The 20,943-nt window shown below is 44.7% G+C and overlaps 1 protein-coding gene across 1 annotated transcript in view; it reads left to right on the top strand.

The window, feature by feature from the left end:
- The window catches only part of GPAT3 (glycerol-3-phosphate acyltransferase 3), a 33,397-nt gene extending 21,506 nt beyond the window's left edge, over positions 1 to 11,891 (top strand). The window contains exons 7-12 of the mRNA XM_035111858.3: positions 4,181 to 4,296; positions 5,607 to 5,662; positions 7,520 to 7,605; positions 8,852 to 8,980; positions 9,218 to 9,297; positions 10,810 to 11,891. Coding sequence (XP_034967749.3) covers positions 4,181 to 4,296; positions 5,607 to 5,662; positions 7,520 to 7,605; positions 8,852 to 8,980; positions 9,218 to 9,297; positions 10,810 to 10,930 — 588 coding nt within the window. The 3' untranslated portion in view covers positions 10,931 to 11,891. The remainder of the gene's footprint in view (positions 1 to 4,180; positions 4,297 to 5,606; positions 5,663 to 7,519; positions 7,606 to 8,851; positions 8,981 to 9,217; positions 9,298 to 10,809) is intronic.
- The last annotated feature ends 9,052 nt before the right edge of the window (positions 11,892 to 20,943 follow it).

Genomic DNA, 20,943 nt, shown 5'->3' with positions numbered 1-20,943 from the left:
ACCTTTTAATGCTATCAATGTGGATCACACTTGACATTGCTTAAGAAAGCAGGTCTCTGTCCTGAGGAGCTTACAGTTGACACTGAGAAACAGAGAAAGAAGAGGCAAGGTTAAATAGGGAAAGAAAATGAGGAAGGTTCACTGCTATATCGAGGCAGATATTGAAAGGCTGTGTCTTACCTGTGTGTAGGGTTGCCACAATAGAATGGGGAAAACCAGAGATCTGTTCAAGAAAATTGGAGATATGAAAGGAACATTTCGTACAAAGATTACCATAATCAAGGACAAAAGTGGTAAGGACCTAACAGAAGCAGAAGACATCAAGAAGAGGTGGCAAGAATACACAGAGGAATTATACCAGAAAGACATGGAGGTTTCGTACACCCCAGGTAGTGTGGTTGCTGACCTTGAGCCAGACATCTTGGAGAGTGAAGTCAAATGGGCCTTAGAAAGCACTGCTAATAACAAGGCCAGTGGAAGTGATGATATTCCAGCTGAACTATTTAAAATTTTAAAAGATGATGCTGTTAAGGTGCTACACCCAATATGCCAGCAAGTTTGGAAAACTCAGCAATGGCCAGAGGATTGGAGAAGATCAGTCTACATCCCAATTCCAAAGAAGGGCAGTGCCAAAGAATGCTCCAACTACCGCACTATTGCGCTCATTTTACACGCTAGCAAGGTTATGCTTAAAATTCTACAAGGCAGGCTTAGGCAGTATGTGGACCGAGAACTCCCAGAAGTGCAAGCTGGATTTCGAAAGGGCAGAGGAACCAGAGACCAAATAGCAAACATGCGCTGGATTATGGAGAAAGCTAGAGAGTTCCAGAAAAACGTCTACTTCTGCTTCATTGACTATGCAAAAGCCTTTGACTGTGTCGACCACAGCAAACTATGGCAAGTTCTTAAAGAAATGGGAGTGCCTGATCACCTCATCTGTCTCCTGAGAAATATCTATGTGGGACAAGAAGCTACAGTTAGAACTGGATATGGAACAACTGAGTGGTTCAAAATTGGGAAAGGAGTACGACAAGGTTGTATATTGTCTCCCTGCTTATTTAACTTATATGCAGAATTCATCATGCGAAAGGCTGGACTAGATGAATCCCAAGCCGGAATTAAGATTGCCGGAAGAAATATGAACAACCTCAGATATGCAGATGACACAACCTTGATGGCAGAAAGCGAGGAGGAATTAAAGAACCTTTTAATGAGGGTGAAAGAGGAGAGCGCAAAATATGGTCTGAAGCTCAACATCAAAAAAACCAAGATCATGGCCACTGGTCCCATCACCTCCTGGCAAATAGAAGGGGAAGAAATGGAGGCAGTGAGAGATTTTACTTTCTTGGGCTCCTTGATTACTGCAGATGGTGACAGCAGTCACGAAATTAAAAGACGACTGCTTCTTGGGAGAAAAGCAATGACAAACCTAGACAGCATCTTAAAAAGCAGAGACATCACCTTGCCGACAAAGGTCCGTATAGTTAAAGCTATGGTTTTCCCAGTAGTGATGTATGGAAGTGAGAGCTGGACCATAAAGAAGGCTGATCGCCGAAGAATTGATGCTTTTGAATTATGGTGCTGGAGGAGACTCTTGAGAGTCCCATGGACTGCTAGAAGATCAAACCTATCCATTCTTAAGGAAATCAGCCCTGAGTGCTCCCTGGAAGGACAGATCGTGAAGCTGAGGCTCCAATACTTTGGCCACCTCATGAGAAGAGAAGAATCCTTGGAAAAGACCCTGATGTTGGGAAAGATGGAGGGCACTAGGAGAAGGGGACGTCAGAGGACAAGATGGTTGGACAGTGTTCTCGAAGCTACGAACATGAGTTTGACCAAACTGCGGGAGGCAGTGCAAGACAGGAGTGCCTGGCGTGCTATGGTCCATGGGGTCACGAAGAGTCGGACACGACTAAACGACTAAACAACAAGGGTTGCCAGAAAAATAGCTCCGCATGCAAAACAAACAAATATTGTTGACGTGCCTGGCCAATTCACTGCCACAAAGCAGGGGCATAGGAAAGGGGGGGGGGCGCATCTGCCTCAGGTGCCATCATGGAGGGGGGTGACAAATTATCAAGGAACAATTACTGCCCTACTAAGGTGGTTCATATCTGGCGATGCGGGTGGATCTGGGGACGCGGGTAGCGCTGTGGGTTAAATCAGTGGGTTAAGGTCGGTGGTTTGAATCCCTGCGACGGGATGAGCTCCCGTTGCTCGGTCCTTGCTCCTGCCAACCTAGCAGTTCGAAAGCACGTCAAAGTGCAAGTAGATAAATAGGTACCGCTCCAAATGGAAAGGTAAATGGCCTTTCCGTGTACTGCTCTGGTTCGTCAGAAGCACCTTTGTCATGCTGGCCACATGACCTGGAAGCTGTACGCTGGCTCCCTCGGCCAATAACGCGAGATGCATGCCGCAACCCCAGAGTCGGTCACGACTGGACCTTATGGTCAGGGGTCCCTTTAGCTTTACCTAGGGTGGTTCATAAAAAAACTTTATTTTTTTGAAAATGCCTGCTCCAAAGGTCTTATCTTAATACACTAGGGATTATATAGCTACATATGAAATTTCATGCATATTAGTTAATATCTTGACCCTCCTCCATGAAAATAGCTGTTTACTTGGCTGTTTTCCTATGCCGTGAAGGCTGAAATTTCAACAAAGCACGTCCCTTTGCTAGACTCTTTTCGGGCACCTGCTAAAAGCATTCTTCTTTAGGCAAGCATACCTAGATGCTTAGGAAGTTGAAGTAATTTTAATCTTAATATTTTAACTTTTGTATATTTTTAAGTAGGATTGTTAATTTTTCTTGATTTTACTGCTGTGTTTTTTTGTTTTTTTTGGTAAACCACTTTGCAGGTTTTTAAAAAATAAATTTTATTAAATAAATAAACAATAAACATAAATAAAATAACACAAACCAAAACACAATCCATCCTGTAGATTTAAGTATCTGTCCGTAGTTGCCTACTTGTTATCAGAGGCTCAGAATCCACATTCCTTTGTAAGAAAATATGAAATAACGTAAAACCATTTTTGCAGGCAAAAAATAAAATAAAAATCAGTGTGTGTGTGTGGGGGGGTGACAAGAAATTTTCCGCACCGGGTACCACCTGACCTTCCTACGCCTCTGCCACGAAGCCTTCGTTAATCAAGTAAGTGGCAAAGGCCCCATCTGGACCCTGCCATTAAAGCAATGTTCCATCACGTGGAAGATGGAGCAAGCTTGTTTTCGCCTGCTCCGGAGAGCAGGACCCAAACCAATGGATTCAAGTTACAAGAAAAGAGATTCCGACTAAACATCAGGAAGGGCTTTCTGACAGTAAGAGCTGTTTGACAGTGGAACGGTCTCCTTAAGGAAGTTGTAGACCAGGGGTCCCCAGACTATGGCCCCCGGGCCGGATGCGGCCCAATTAGCCTCCCAATCCGGCCCGCGACGACCCCCGCCGCCCGCCGCCGCCGCCTGCTCTTACGGCGCGCAGCGCGGCGGCGATCTTCAAAAATGGCAAAAAATCGCCGAAAATCCTTTGTGCGCATGCGTATGGGCCTCTCCCGACCCAGAAGAGGTCATTTCCGATGCACTTCTGGGGTGGGGGAGGCCCATACGCATGCGCACAAGCGATTTTCGGCGTTTTTTCCCCGACCGTGTGCGTGTGCGCATGCGCATGGGCGCGCACTCCCCTGCTCTCCAGCCCGCCGCGCAGTCGGCGCGGCGGGCACCGGCCCAAAGCCCGGTAAGTCTGGGGACCCCTGTTGTAGACTCTCCTTCCTTGGAGGTTTTCAAGCAGAGGTTGGACGGTCATCTGTCAGGGATGCTTTAGCTGAGATTCCTGCATTGCAGGGGGTTGGACTAGATGACTCAGGGGGTCCCTTCCGACTCTACAATTCTATTAATTCTATGAATAAGGGAAGTGACAGTAACGTGTAGTAGAAAGTGTGAGATAACCACCTCCCCGACACAGCGTCGTTAACCTCCCAGCAAACAGATCGGAACGGAAGCTCAAAAAGCAGATCGTGGGCACTTAAAGATGACTTCATCATGTCCTTCAAGAATGACATCACTTTCAATGCATCGACTCCACTCACAAGGCTCCTTTATAGTTTTGAAAGGGAACTATTTTGAAGGAACGCCCTGTTGATTTAATTTTGTCTTTTTTTTTGGTGGGGGGGGACCTTGCAGGTGGGCCAAGCTCACGGAGGCCTAATGGGCATTATTCAGAGAGCGACTGTCAAAGCCTGTCCACACGTTTGGTTTGATCGCTCCGAAATGAAAGATCGCCACCTGGTGACGGAAAGGTATGGGGTTTTCGTTTTTTGTTACCTGAACACCAAGAGACAAATGGCTGGGGGTTGTTCTAAAAGCTAACATATTTGTACGCTTCTTATTTACTGCACGGAAAAGTGTGTCGCTCCTTGTGTTAACTGACATTGGGGATTAGAATAGTAAGATAAGGAAGAGGGCCGGGCTAAAGGTGTGTGGTCTCTCTGATATGTCATTCATTAGTTCTGTCCATCGATAATCTTGCGAATGCAAATAAAGGTATAGTCTGCCTAAGGGTGGATTTGATTTAGATTAAATCGATTTAAATCACGATTTAAATCACTAGTCAGTAAGACTTGATTTAAATCATATTTTTTTACAGTAAGGCTCATTCTTGCGGTTATAATCTTAATAGAAGGTTTCATTTTCGGAATGATAAATTTTCAGAGTAGTTTTTTCAGTTATATCAGAAATTCCTGATTTGGTTATACTATTAGAAATACATAGACAGATAATTATGAAATTATTTTGAGGTTGAATGAGTTAACGCCCTCCCATCAGATGTCAAGGAAATAAAACAACTATCTTACTTTTAAAAGACATCTGAAGGCAGCCCTGTTTAGGGAAGTTTTTTATGTTTAATGCTGTATTGTGTCTTTAATATTCATTTGAGAGCCGCCCAGAGTGGCTGGGGAAACCCAGTCAGATGGGTGGGGTATAAATAATAAATTATTATTATGGCTTGTTCAGCAGCTGCAAATGTGCTTTGCAAACCTGCATATACTTCCTTACTAAACCAAAAACCCCTCAGGCAAGTCCACGGAGCTGCTTTGCAGCCACTGCCCAACCACCTTGTCTTCCTTCCATTGCTAAAATTTCTTCGCCAACCACACCAAACTCAAATGAAATGGTGCTTTGAAGAGGAGGACCTGGAAAGGTACCTCCCGATCCGAGAACCACTTAGCTCACTTGATTCTTAAATATTTCACTGCTAAGCTATGCAATTTGCTCCCGCAAGGTGTTGCCAATTTCCGCTGGCTTGGATGGCTTTGAAAAGAGGATGTTGCCATCAAAGGCTACTAACCATGATAGCTATATTCTGCCTCTGAAGACCTTTTGCTGGGAGTCACAGGTTGGAGGAATCCTGTTGCACTTACGTCCTGCTTGTGGGCTTCCACAGATGGTGGCATCTGGTTGGTCACTGTGAGAACAGGATGCTGGATTAGACCTTTGACCTGACCCAGCAACCCTCTACCTATGTCCTTAGTTACTGGAGGCAGATTAATTCCAACAGACCCTCTTGAGTACTGGGGCAAAGACTGAAATATTTATCCTTTTCTTTCAGGTTGAGGGAACACGTTGCGGATAAGGAGAAGTTGCCCATTTTAATTTTTCCAGAAGGTAAAATGCACACTTCTGTTCTCTCATTTGTGGGTTAATAACAAGTCGCTTTGGGACTCTTCCCTCGCTGTGAGGAGTTCCCCTCAGATTGGTTACATCAAATTTCTACGACAGCATCCTCTCTTGTGACAGTCTTATGGAGGAAAACAGCATAATATGACCGTAAACAGATCATAATATGAGGCCTGTCTTTGTGTGGCTCCTCCATGAGAGGTCTGGAGGGTGGCAACACAAGAGCAGGCCTTATCTGTGGTGGCTCCCCGTTTGTGGCATGCTCTCCCCAGGGAAGTTGAATTGGCAACTTTCATTAGGCGCCAGGCAAAAACATAACCATGCCTTTGGCCTAATTTAACTATCTGTGGCTGTTTTTTTTCTTTTTTCTTTTTGCCTGCATGGTTGTAAGTTGCTTTGGGTTGCCCCGGGCAAGGTAATGCGACTAACGAATTCAACAAATAATAATGATGAATACATAAATAATGAAGGCAATGTGGCTGAGGTTCTCTCTGCCCTTGCGCTGTCCTGCCCCCTGATACGTGGCTTGCCATCCAGCATATACCCCTTGTCAGGGGAGACTTTAATTATTTATTTTTTATAATAATTTTTATTAGTTTTATAAACAGAAAAGAAAAGGAAAAAATCAGCAGAAAACATACAACACAATAAAACACATTACGATACAATAACATAACAATAAAAGAAAACACAAACATTCAAATACCAATCCAAATTCCTTTACCATTGTATATTGGGACCTCCTCGAGTTCCCTCAATCTGCGCTTCATTTCATTTTAATCTTTAGCAATTTCCAATACATTTTTATAAAAAATTCTTAAGATTTCAAATCTTTCATACCTCAATATACTTCACATGACCTCCAAATCCACAGCTTCTATACAATTCTAAATCTAATCTTAATATTCAATTTTAGCATATTTTTTTCAAGTAAATTTTAAAATCTTCCCACTCTTCTTCTGTCGCTTCTTCTCCCCGGTCGCGAATTCTTCCGGTCATCTCAGCCATTTCCATGTACTCCATCATCTTCATTTGCCAATAGTGTCAGGGGAGACTTTAACATATGCGCCACCGGGGTGCAAAAATCCACCCAGCGCCCCCAAATTTAGTTTAGCCCCCAAATTAACTTTTATTGTGCTTATGTCAGACACCATGCTTACGCCTTATCTCTTGTTTACAAAAGAAGGGAGGAAAAAGAAACTTTTTTATTTGCTAATTTATTTACTGACAAGCGCTGCTGTTGTAAATGACAAGCGCTGGCACGGTGCGTCTTTGGTAAATGAGCGCACAAAGTCGAAAGTCCTTTAGTGAAGCAGGTATACATTTCAGTAATACCTAGGTATATATGTGTTTTGTTCTTCTAGCTTGATCAAAATTATTTATTATTTTATAACAGGTAGATAGTTAAGAGCTTAAGCCTGGTGCCCCCCAGAATTCAGCGCCCAGGTGCCCTGCACCCCTTTGCAGGGTAAAGACGGCCCTGCCCCTTGTGTAGACATTATTGAGCTGGATGAATCCATGGCCTGGCTCTGCATAAGGCAGCTCTCTGTGTTGCTTTCTCGTTCACGGAAGGACTCCAGCTTGCACAATGGAACTTGCCCTCCCTCTTCTTCCCCAACTCCCCACTCCCACCCCGCAAAAAATATAAAATAAAAAAAATGTGATAGGGATGTAGGGAGAGGAGAAAGATCCATTGAGCAATCAGAAGTCCTGAAATGATTGGGTCAACTTAGTTCAATACAGCCTTCTGCAACTCAGGACTTTAATGCCTAATGCGAATAATGCTCCATCTGGGTTTGTGTTTACTGATGGCTCTGTCTTTTATTTATTTATTTAAAAAAACAGGCACTTGTATAAACAACACCTCGGTCATGATGTTTAAAAAGGGAAGCTTTGAAATCGGTGGCACAATCTACCCAGTTGCTATCAAGGTAAGAACACGCAAAATATGTTCTAGGTTCTAGAAGGGTTTCTAGCCAGTTCCTAGGACAGCTCTTGCCAACCTAGCAGTTCGAAAGCACGCCAGTGCAAGTAGATAAAAAGGTACCACTGTGGTGGGAAGGTAAATGGCATTTCCATGCCCTCTGGCACTTGTCCCGTTGCGCCAGAAGCTGTTTAGTCATGCTGGTCACGTAACCCAGAAAGCTGTCTGTGGACAGACACTAGCTCCCTCGGCCTGAAGTGAGATGAGTGCCGCAACCCCATAGCTGCCTTTGACTGGACTTAACCACCCAGGAGTCCTTTACCTATACTAACTAGCGACAGACTAATTAGCAAGCTCCCCACCATACTTCACCATGCCTGCCTAATGCAGAGTGTTAACCACTTGAAAACCACAGCCCTTTATATGAATACCAACCTTGCAAGCCAAATGGGGGGAGCCTGCCGGACCTCATTGTGCCCATAGGCGAGAGGTTGTCTCACCGCTGGCCTAATGGGTGGACCGCTCCTCACCCTTAGAACTCTTGATTAACTTGATTATGGCAGCTGTAAACAAAATTTGCTCCCCTATATTCTATGATTTAAATGTCTTCGATAGCAGAGCCAATTACGTCACTAAGTTAATAATCCCAGCCCAACGTAGGGCTTTTATGCTGGCCCGTTTGAATGTTTTTCCCTTGGCATTTGTCAGGGGAAGGTATCAAAACATTCCTAGAAACAAGAGATTCTGCAGATGTTCTATGAATGTCCCGGACACTGTAGAGCATATTCTCTTTCATTGCCCATTGTACAATACGCTCCGTCAACGCGTGCTGTCCCCTCTTTTGGGTGGTCTGGAACCCCAGCAAGGTGAAAGTGTGGGATTCTGCCTATCTGACGTTGACCAAAGGGTAACGGTGGGGGTAGCCGAGTTTTTGGTAGCAGTCCTCCAAGGAGCAGGTTAACAAGGAAAACCACAGATTCTCTCTCTCTCTATATATATGTATGTAGCCAGCTGCTGCCCTTTTAATATATACTTCAAGGCTTTTATATGTTGTTTTCTCTTTTATGGTTTTATTTGCAAAATGCCTAATAAAGGTTTGATAAGTAGTAGATTAACTTCTCACAGCACAGCCCTACACCGCTTGGGAATTTTTGCTCTTCCAAGAATGCTCCTTCTAACACGACTTGTGAAATGGCCCTTTTCACGTTGGCCGTGAGCGTGACTCTCAAAAGCTGTCCTCCTCCCTTTTGCAGTACGACCCCCAGTTTGGCGACGCCTTCTGGAACAGCAGCAAGCATGGCATCGTCAGCTACCTTCTGCGAATCATGACCAGCTGGGCCATCGTGTGCCACGTCTGGTACCTGCCACCGGTGACGAGAGAGGTATCTGCCGTTGTTGCATTGTTGGCGGGTTGGCACAGACGCCACAGTACAATAAGCAGGAGGAACGGCCCCTATTGGCGCCTTTATAACTTTTGCGGGCAGCTAACAAGAGATGCTGTTTTGATTCTCAACCCCCTCCTCTCCCTCTCCTGGCTAAACTTGAGAGGTCCACAGTTGACTTCCTTATTGCATTTATATGTGGATTACAGACAACAACTGCATTCTGTTTCTTTGCAGGAAGGAGAAGATGCTGTTCAGTTTGCTAACAGGGTGAAGTCTGCTATTGCTCGTCAAGGAGGACTTACGGAATTGCCCTGGTGAGAAAAATGAGACTATGTCAGAGAGAGAGAGAGAGAGAAATTAGAGAGTACTCTGCAAAAATTTAATGCCTTAAATTTCAGCACTGGGTGGCAATGGCCTAGAATTCAGTTTGCCATTTGTCTTGGGTACTTTAGTTGAGAACTAAAGAACTTTAGTTGAGCTTTAGTTGAGCAGGGGAACGTGAGTGGTGTTGTGGGTTAAACCACAGAGCCTAGGGCTTGCCGATCAGAAGGTTGGCGGTTCAAATCCCTGTGACGGGGTGAGCTCCCGTTGTTCGGTCCCAGCTTCTGCCAACCTAGCAGTTCGAAAGCACATCAAAGTGCAAGTAGATAAATAGGTACCGCTCCGGCGGGAAGGTAAACGGTGTTTCCGTGTGCTGCTCTGGTTCGCCAGAAGCGGCTTTGTCATGCTGGCCACATGACCTGGAAGCTGTACGCCGGCTCCCACAGCCAGCAAAGCGAGATGAGCGCTGCAACCCCAGAGTCGTCCGCAACTGGACCTAATGGTCAGGGGTCCCTTTACCTTTTACTTTAGTTGACATTCCTGCGTTGCAGGGAGTTGAACTAGGCGACCCTCGGGGTCCCTTCCAGCGCTACAATTCTATGATTCTTGAAGTAACAGTGCAAGCCTAACCACGTCTGCTCAGAAGTAAGCCCTAGTCAGTTCAATGGTGCTTACTCCCAAGTAAGTTGCACTTAGGATTGCAGTCTTGATCTTGAACAAATGCAATGGTGTCCAGCTGAACAGATCTGTGAGTGCAATGACTTTTGGTTGTGCAACCGCCTTCTCCTTTCAACCTCTTACTCCACATACCCCTTTAAGTTCCTCCAATCCTTTAGAGCAGGGGTCCCCAGACTTACCGGCGTTTGGGCCGGTTCCCGCCGCGCCGAACGCGCGGCGGGCCGGAGGGCAGGGGAGCGCGTGTCCGTGCGCATGCGCACGGGCGCTTACTGGCGCGGCGGCGCGCTTCCAGGGTGAAAAAGCGCCGAAAATCCGTTGTGCGCATACGTATGGGCCTCCCCCGACCCGGAAGTGCACCAGAAATGACCACTTCCGGGTCGGGAGAGGCCCATACGCATGCGCACAAAGGATTTCCGGCGCTTTTTCCCCGACCCGGAAGAGCGCTGCCGCGCTGTGCGCCGTAAGCGGGCGGCGGGCGGCGGGGGTCGTCGCGGGCCGGATTGGCAGGCCAATTGGGCCGCATCCGGCCCCCGGGCCGTAGTCTGGGGACCCCTGCTTTAGAGCATATCACCTGGATAGCTCAGTTGCTTAGAGCATGGTGCTGATAATGCCAGGGTTGCAGGTTCAATCCCTGTATGGGACAACTGCCTGTTCCTGCATTGCAAGGGGGGGGGGGTTGGCCTTTCAACTCTCGAATTCTATGATTTGGGGAGAGAAGAGTGATACGTTCTGGTGCACAAGTGGGAATCCTTGCGCCAGCCAGCCTACTTAGCAGTGCCATCTTTATCCTGCTTCATACATTTCCCTTTCTGCCCTGTTCTTTTAAGGGATGGAGGTTTGAAACGAGCCAAAGTGAAGGAGACTTTCAAGGAAGAAGAGCAGAAGAACTACAGCAAGATGATAATAGGAAATGGAGCCTTGTCGAGTCGACCAGCAGACTCTGACTGATCTCTTCTGGCGGACGCTTTCCATGCCTCATCGCTATAGAAACGTGTGGATTGTTTCTCTCCCCCCCCCCATTACAAAAGAGAAGAAATCTAAGCACTGAGTGTGGGGAGAGCCCAAGGCATTGCTTTGTTTTCCCTTCAGCTGTGGCTTGTTGGTTTGCCACTGTCTGCCGGCGAATTCTTGCTTTTGACGTCTGGGAAAGAGGACTGGATTGAAGCAGAATGGGAAATCCCAGGCAGCAACTTCTGAATGTTTGCCCAAGGGGGATTGTAGATAATGATTATTATAATTATAATAAAAATCAAGCCCAAGTTACGTAGTTTGTACAAATAACAGTCAACGTTGTTTAAGTGGTTATGGAAAGTTTGGAAAACTCTACGGTCGCTCCGACGGATTGCTGTGTGTTGATTGTTTGAATAGGTGGTCTAACATTTCGATGGCTTGTTTTTGATGGGTGTTGTTGCCGAGAAGTTTTTTAGGGAGGAAGTGAATGTCATTTAGTGTTACCAGGCTGAACAGCTAGAAAAATGAAACCTTGGCTGGTGGCTATTCTAGACAGTTGCAGTGAAGAACCAAAACTGCCTGAAGACATTGTTTTTATTTTTATTTTTTAAAAAAGGTTGCTTCTTGTATAAATCCACTCCATCTTTCAGAAGAACTGTCTGGAAAAATGTTTGATCCAGTCTAGGGGGCCGCTGTCCCACCCCTTGTGGAACAGAGAAGAGCAAGTGGTTGAAACACTAATTTATTTATTTTTTAAAAAATATCACTCTGCTCCCTTTGTAATAAAACGCTAAAAAGTTGGAAGGGGAAAAAATACTGGAGGTAAACAGTGTCTGATGAAACGCACTTCTTCCATGGTCTGTGTTGGCAGCAGCCCTATATGTGTATCTGTCACTTCCTGTATGAGAAATGTTATGTTGCCTTATTGTAAATTGAAATAAATTCTATATTTCTACTAGTGGTAGCATTTCCCCCCCCCTTTTTTTTGCTCGTTCCCCACAGCTGTGCATAGTCCGCACTTAAAATAGAAACCTGGGCCAAGGTCACGCAAAACATTCAGCTTGTATGAATTATGCACGTAAAATACCTTTTACATAATTTTGTCGGGGGAGACCAGGGAACTAATAGAAGCTCCTGGAGCCTCTGCCCCTATCAGTGACAATTGTATTTCCCTTGTGGCTTTTGAGAGTTCGCTCCTGTGTTGCCATTCTCTCTCAAGCATATCTCTGTTTAAAAAAAACCCCTGAAGCCGAGCTTCATGGGAAGCTGATTTCTGTAATCAAGATTGCATATTGTTTTGCGCTCCAGCTTATTTTCTCTGCCCCTGTTTTCTCCCCCCAAATTAAGACCTGTATGCACAATACAGTGGTGCCTCACTTAACGAATGCCCTGCTTAATGAAATTTTTGCTTAACGAAAGGATTTTTCGAGTGGAGGTTGCCTCGGTAGACGAATTCGTTTTACGAAAAATTTGTCTAGCGAATCGCGGTTTCCCATAGGAATGCATTGAAATTCAATTAATGCGTTCCTATGGGCAAAAAATTTTTCAAAAAAAATTCAATGCATTCTTATGGGATTCGCTAGATGAATTTTTCTTTATAAGAAATGACCCGTGGAACAAATTAAATTCGTCTAGCGAGGCACCACTGTACAAGGAGAGACTTCTGATCACGGAGGTAGGTTTTAGTTTTATTTTTTGATTTGGGATGTTTATATTCCCACCCACCCCATAATTTCAGTTTGAAGATCTCCCAGAGTGGCTTCCGGTTCTGCAAACAATGCAGAAGTGATGGCCACACGCTCTCCCTTTCAAAGCTCTTAGTTATTTGATCAACAGATTTTTGGGGAGGCCGTGGGCACTTTTTAACTGGATTGTTTTGCCACCTGGCGCTCATGGGAAACTCCTGTGGGTGCTGATGACCTGTCAATCATGTGCACCCACCATTCACCAACAGACGCACGGTTCTCCTTTTTGATATGCCACCTGCAAACAAATGGGGTGAGGGTACCGATGCTGTAGATGTGCCAGTGAATTGGCCCTTCAGGCTGTATCTCCCTTCTCGAGGAGGGGGGCATGGGTGGAATGGAGAACTCAATTGCTGCCTGCATTCCAGAATGCAGCACAAGGGAAAGCAAGATGTTATCCATCATAGCCCAGCAAGTTGGATGGGATTCCCTGCCTGTACTTTGTGGGGGCTGGGCAGTTGGCAGAGTGCAGGGCCTCAGCATGGGCATCCCGCGGTCTTGGGTACCATCACAGGGAAGACCCCCTCTTTTATGTAGCCTCCGCAGACATGGGGCAAGGATGCTGCTCCAGATCTTAAACCTGGCATTGTCTGCATGGGAGAAGGCGGCTGGAAGATATGGAATGAACTCCCACAAAATTCAGGGATCTCTCAGATGGCTTTAAAGGAGAAACAGACCTTGCTGAGAAAAGTCTGTATAGTTAAAGCTATGGTTTTCCCAGTAGTGATGTATGGAAGTGAGAGCTGGACCATAAAGAAGGTTGATCGCCGAAGAATGGATGCTTTTGAATTATGGTGCTGGAGGAGACTCTTGAGCGGGGGTCCCCAAATTAAGGCCCGGGGGCCGGATGCGGCCCAATCGCCTTCTAAATCCGGCCCGTGGACGGTCCAGGAATCAGCATGGTTTTACATGAGTAGAATGTGTCCTTTTATTTAAAATGCATCTCTGGATTAGTATTTGTGGGGCCTAGGAATTCGTTAATATTTTGCTCCAAAATATAGTCCGGCCCCCCACAAGGTCTGAGGGACAGTGGACCGGCCCCCTGCTGAAAAGGTTTGCTGACCCCTGCTCTTGAGAGTCCCATGGACTGCAGGAAGATCAAACCTATTCATTCTGAAGGAAATCCGCCCTGAGTGCTCACTGGAAGGACAGATCCTAAAGCTGAGGCTCCAATACTTTGGCCACCTCATGAGAAGAGAAGACTCCCTGGAAAAGACCCTGATGTTGGGAAAGATGGAGGGCACAAGGAGAAGGGGACGACAGAGGACGAGATGGTTGGGCAGTGTTCTCGAAGCTACGAACATGAGTCTGACCAAACTGCGGGAGGCAGTGGAAGACAGGAGTGCCTGGCGTGCTCTGGTCCATGGGGTCACGAAGAGTCGGACACGACTAAACAACAACTAGATAAAATTGAGGGAGGGAGAAGACTTAGCAATGACTACTAGGCATGATGGTTAGGTTCTAGTTCCACTGCTGAGCAATATGCTTCTGAAATACCAGTTGCTGGCAAACACAGGTGGACAGAGTCCACCTTGCATCTGATTGGCCACTGTGAGAAGAGGATGCTGGACTAGGTGGACTTTGAGTTTGACTAGGTGGACTTTGAGTATGTTGTTAAGGTGGTGAAAGGTAAAGGACCCCTGGATAGTTGTCCAGTCAAAGGCGACTATGGGGTGTGGCACTCATCTCGTTTTCAGGCCAAGGGAGCCGGTGTTTGTCCACAGACAGCTTTCCGGGTCATGTGGCTAGCATGACTAAACCGCTTCTGGACACCGTGACGGAAACCAGAGTGCACGGAAACGCCGTTTACCTTCCCGCCGCAACGGTACCTATTTATCCGCTTGCACTTCGACGTGCTTTTGAACGGCTAGATTGGCAAGAGCTGGGACAGAGCAATGGGAGCTCACCCCCTCACAGGGATTCAAACCACTGACCTCCTGATTGGCAAGCTGAAGAGGCTCAGTGGTTTAGACCACAGCGCCAGCTGCATGGATCAGGTGCAGTCAGAAGATTGCTGTTGAGCTCTTAATTCCACTTAACTGACCACTGATTTCCATGCATGGTGAGGAATACCTTTGGGATACCTGTTGCCTTCCTGTGCTATGCCAGTGTTGCATAATGGTTAGAGTGTCGGACTTGGACCCAGGTGACCAGGGTTCGAATCCCCCCCTCAGCCATGAAGCTCGCTGGGTGACCTTCGGCCAGTCACCATCTCTTAGCCTAAACCAGGGCTGCCCAACTTCCAGGAGACTGCGATCTACTCTCACTATAAAAAAAAAAAATCGAAGTTGTTGAGCATTTTGGGGGGAGGACGAGCCAAAGTTGTTGAGTGAACTCTCCTTCATTGGAGGTTTTTAAGCAGCGGTTGGATGTTCTTTTTTTTTTTATAAAGCATTTTATTGAATTTTCCAAATAAACACATTTAAAACACTAAACAAAACTGACAAACATTCAAAAACAAATAACACACACAACTATCTTTTTAACAATTCTTCCCAAATTTCTCCTCCTCAATACTCTGCCGAGCTTGACTTCCCTCCCTCCCCTCATTTGGTTTTCTATTCAGCTCTTATCTCGCAGTTCCTTTATTCCATCCATTTAAAATCAATTCGTAGGATTTATTTCAGTCCTGCAAGTGTCTTTAAACTTCTACAGTTCTTTTCCATATAGCCCACAAATTTACTCCAGTCTTTTTGGAACCTTGTTTCCCCCTGGTTCCGGATCCTGCTAGTCAGTCTCGCTAATTCCGCATAGTCTATCATTTTTGTCTGCCACTCTTCAATCGTCGGCAAATCCTGAGTTTTCCATTTTTGGGCTAATAAAGTCCTAGCTGCGGTTGTCGCATATAAAAATATTATATAGTCCTCCTTTACAGTCTCTTGTCCAATAATTCCTAATAAAAATGTCTCTGGTTTCTTGGGAAAAGTATACTTAAGGATCTTTTTCAGCTCATTATATATCATTTCCCAAAATCTTTTAACTTTTTCGCATTTCCACCACATATGATAAAAATCTCCTTCCTTCTCATTACATTTCCAGCACAAAGCAGCGGTTGGATGTTCAAGGCTGCTTTAGTTGAGATTCCTCTTCCAGTCTACAATTACCATCTATGCTCTTTACCTCCAGTGAGGATATTAACTCCAGAGTCTAAAATGACCCACCGGCACCACTCATTGTACTTGAGCTATTGTTCCGAAACCTTAGCCAGCCTCTGAGCCTGCAGACTTTTAATGAAGACGAATCTCTCAGATGCCCGTTGCAGTTGTGAAATGAGCAAGTTTCATTTGCACAGAATAGTGACCAGCTGAGGCATCCATTGCAATAGATTGGTGGTTCCCAAGCTTTTTTTTGGCCATCCCCACCTAAGCACCTCTTAAATCCTGATGCCTCCCCCCCCCCGTGACATACAATTCTTATTATTCAAAAAGTGAACTCCTATTCACATGAAGGAAGCCTAAAAGGCCATTCACTGTTAATAACTCATTCTCGAATTGCCCCCCCCTAAAAATCAAATTGCACCCCTGTGGGGCATGTGCCCCACATTAGGAACTACGTCACTGGATAGAGCTCACCAAGTCTAGCATATGCCTTTGAATGCACGCATTGGAAGGTCTAAGATAAACTCAGAATGAACGCAGTTCTTTTGCCACAAGGTGGCAGTGTTGTAAATTGTTTTATTCAAGAGCCCAAGCCAAAAGCAAAGTGTGCAGTTTTGTATATACCCAGAGGACCTTTGATTTGAATGCATATGAGTGCTAGGCAGAAAATAACAAAACGATGGAATTTTATGGAAAAATCCATTTTGTTTCCTCCATTTGCTTCTCACACTCCTGTCTGCTTTGCAAATGTGACAAAGCTATCTATGGTTAAAAAACTTGGGAGGATGCAGCAACCAGCCATGATTTTGAAGTCCCACTAATTTCAGTGGCAGTCGTCACACTCTTATTGAAATGAACGCACCGAACCCCTTGATTCTAACTACCATCTCACGTGCCAAATGTCCCGACTATTCTTACATCATATTTATTTTCAAAATGTCCTTCCTTCCCTATATTTACTTACTTAGAAAGGCCATAATCTACTTTTCTTTCTTGTCTTTGTCACAACCTTTGCACACCTTTTCAGTTAGAACCACATATTTGGCGTAATAAATTGAATTCACGTAAAAGCACAAATGCAAAGGCATTTTAACACCTCAAACGTTTTAAAAACTGTTAAGGCGGCCCTACAATTTACAAAGGTTTACATAATCCACTTCTCTGCGCTACATGTTTCTGATGCTCCAGAGAAGCGGACAAGGAGCAATGGATTCAAACTACAAGAATGAAGATTCCACCTAAACATTAGGAAGAACTTCCTGACAGTAAGAGCTGTTCGGCAGTGGAATTTGCTACCAAGAGTGTGGTGGAGTCTCCTTCTTTGGAGGTCTTTAAGTAGAGGCTTGACAGGCATATGTCAAGAATGCTTTGATGGTGTTTCCTGCTTGGCAGGGGGTTGGACTGGATGGCCCTTGTGGTCTCTTCCAACTCTATGATTCTATGATTCTATGTTTTCAAAGCAGAGAATATAAATAATAAAAAATTAACAATGATAAACCACCAGCTAAATTTTTTCAAAGCAGACTGAAAATGAATGGACAATATTTGGGGGGAGTTATTTGCCATGCATTTAATGCCTCTTAAGATACTACTACAATGGAGTATTATTGCACTTAGTAAGAAGACTCCTCACGGAGCTACAACTCCCAGCACCCTAAACACACAACAGTTCCAAGGATTCTTTGTGGAGAAGCCATGACGGTTAAAAGTGTTTTAAGAATGCTTTAAATTGACAGCTAAATTCTACTCAGAGTAGTAATGTTCATTAATTTCAGTGGGTTTAGTCTGAGTAAGGCTTACTTGACTGCTACCCACAGCTTGGATGCAAATTTACTCCCAGGTAAGAGTCTTCTTTGAATTATGGTGCTGGAGGAGACTCTTGAGAGTCCCATAGACTGTAAGAAAATCAAACCTATCCATTCTTAAGGAAATCAGCCCTGAGTGCTCACTGGAAGGACAGATCCTGAAGCTGAGGCTCCAATACTTTGGCCACCTCATGAGAAGAGAAGACTCCCTGGAAAAGACCCTGATGTTGGGAAAGATGGAGGGCACTAGGAGAAGGGGACGACAGAGGACAAGATGGTTGGACAGTGTTCTTGAAGCTACGAACATGAGTTTGACCAAACTGCGGGAGGCAGTGCAAGACAGGAGTGCCTGGCGTGCTATGGTCCATGGGGTCACGAAGAGTCGGACACGACTAAACGACTAAACAACAACAAGAGTCTTCTTGCAAGATTATGGTGCAGTTCTCAAGAGCTCCCACTCATTTCTGTGGGGTTTGCGTAAGAGAACTCCCTGCAGAATTGCACCCACAATCGATGGCAAGCTTTAAACTGAAGTGGGGGCGGGGGGGGGGGGGAGAGAGAGAGAAAGAAAGAAAGAAAGAAAGAAAGAATCGTGACCTCAGGATCAGAATACAGACTCCAAATAATGTTTCCCATCCTCATCTTATTAGATTGTCTGTACTATTTTTATTTCATTTTTTTATTATTTATTTGCCGAATAAAAATCCATACAAATGAAATCCAGGCGTACTCAGTAAATAATAACGAAAAGGTAAATTTACTTTATGAAGAAGCCGGGGCTTGTAAGACCTCGTTTTTGAATGACACTAACTTCCCTGCTCACCCAGCTAATTCAGTCAATCAGACAGTCTCTCCCCCTCCCTCCGTCTCTCTCACAAACAGACATCATATCAGCCTTCAAGGCTCTGTCCTCGTGAGCGTGACCTCTCTTTAAATGGGTTCTTAAGAAAAATTGGTTTAAAAAGAAGAGATGGGAGCTGAAGCACTAGACATAGAAGCAGTTTAATTCACTGTACATTTCTTTTTGGAGGAGGCCTGCGTGCTGCTAAGGCCCATTTTGTCCAGTTTCAGGGGTGGTGCCTGAAAAAGAAATATTGGGGGGAGCACAGAATGGGAGAAGTGTGTTTCTTGCATACCCTCCAACTTTTCTCCGATGAAAATAGGGACGTCCCATTCCATATTGTTATTTTTACTATTTATACCCCAAACATCTGACTGGGTTGCCCCAGCCGCTCTGGGTGGCTTCCAACATATATAAAAACATAATAAAACATAAAACCAGTGCTTTTTTCTAAAAAAAATGTTTAGGGATACGATACTCTCATTTTGACTCAAGAAAAACACAATTTTATCTGAAGAAGTGTGCATGCACGCGAAAGCTCATACCAATGACAAACTTAGCTGGTCTCTAAGGTGCTACTGGAAACAATTTCATAGTTCAAATTGGGAAAAATAAATACAGTACAGTAAATGGACAAAGGTACAAAGATTCACAAAATGTTTAGGGGTAAGCGTCTCCCTGCGTCCCCCCAGAAAAAAAGCACTGCATAAAACATTTTAAAAAAACTTCCCTATACAGGATTGCCTTCAGGCAACTCAGGGGTCGGATAATTCCATACCCTCCAACATTTCTCCAATGAAAATAGGGACGTCCTAAGGAAAAGCGGACATTCGGGGATCAAATCAGAAACCGGGACGGCTATTCCAAATCACGGATGTACCTGGAAAAAGGGACACTTGGAGGGTCCATTCTTAGCCAGGGGTGGAGGGAGAAAGTTTTGTCCTGTATTTGTCTTATATTAAAAGGAAGGTGTGCTCTGGTCCATGGGGTCACGAAGAGTCGGACACGACTAAACGACTAAACAACAACAAAAGGAAGGAAGGAAGGAAGGAAGGAAGGAAGGAAGGAAGGAAGGATATTGAAGATAGGTGGGCACTGTAGTGTGATGACTTTTTTACAACCTCATTTCCCTGTATCATAATTTGATGAGCTTTCATTAAAGATTAGATAAAATATTACTTTCAAAGAGATTTGATAAAAAAAACCTCACGCACAAAATGATTTTACAATATTTATTTATCAGTTTTTTGACCATTTTTGAAGTCACTGTAAGCAGATATAAAATTGAACCCAAGCTTTAGAGTCACATATATACAACATTATATAGGGTCATCAAACACACAAGGAAGCATTTTTTAGCTGCAGTAACAGTATAGACGCCGCTAGAGGACGATGTTTTGCTACCTCTCCTGTAGGATCTTTTCCCAGCATGTCCAGCAGGGTCTGCTGGCTGAGTTTTGAGGTCCCAAAAAGGGGCTTTTACCTTGTGCAGGTGTGACATTTGTATACCCTATGTTGCTAAGAACACTCCCCATTGTGGAATGTGGTGCTGTGTCCAAATTTGATATGAAATATATATAGAATTGTTAATACAATTTTATGAAATGGTAAAACGGCATACAAAAAAAAAACACGGTTTGTGCGTAACCTTTTTAAATATTTCAATGGAATATACCTCATTTTAGTCATTAATAGGCAAAAGTTCATCCATTTGTGCTACAGGAAATAATGTTTGAGGGAAAAAAAAATGAAAAAGTCATCACCCTGGTGGGCAGTCTTAAAGTCCAAAACATCTGGAGGGCAACAGGTTGGAAAAGCTGGTCTAGGGGGCATAGCTGCCAAGTCTCCCGTATTCCCTGGGAAACCCCCGTTTTTCCAGCTGTTCCCAGCTGAAAAAACGGATTTTTTGGTTTCCCCCCCAGTTTATTCTGGCGCGGTGGCCATTTTGGAACTGGGCGGAGCAGCATCAAAAGTAGCTTCTGAGCATGCTCCGCCCAGTTCCAAAATGGCGACAGCGCTACTTCCGGTCCAGTCCCTTAATTCTCAGGCCGGAACTTGGCAGCTATGCTAGGGGGTGCTTGATCTTCTCATCCTCCTCCTGCTGCCACCTATGCTGAGTTCAGCTATGGCATTTTGCCTTCTTGCTCTCCAGTCAAAGAGTTATACCAAGTGTGGGATACCTTTGGCCCCCTGGGTGTTGCAGAACTACTATCTCCCTGCCCTGCCTCTCTTGAGGTCATTGGCTGGTTTGCTATTCACTGAAGCTGTGCACCTCTGACTCACCTGCTTCCCCCAAAAGCTGGGAGCTGCAAAAAATGCCCCCTTTTAAAAAATAAAAATAAAATTTATTTCATATTTAAATAGTGTACACTTATAAATAAAAGCATAGATATCAATATGAGGGAATACAATGCCAACCTCTTAATCACACATACCAATTACTTTTCTTTATAATTTCTTTTCCACCTATACTAAATCAGTAATTACATATATTAAGCCTCTAATCCTTGGTTTAACATGT

The sequence above is a fragment of the Zootoca vivipara genome, chromosome Z1 (assembly GCF_965207765.1).
Source record: "Zootoca vivipara chromosome Z1, rZooViv2.hap1.1, whole genome shotgun sequence".
NCBI classification, from domain to species: domain Eukaryota; kingdom Metazoa; phylum Chordata; class Lepidosauria; order Squamata; family Lacertidae; genus Zootoca; species Zootoca vivipara.
Note: the sequence above shows the minus strand (reverse complement) of the source record. Positions and strands in the feature narration are given on the sequence as shown.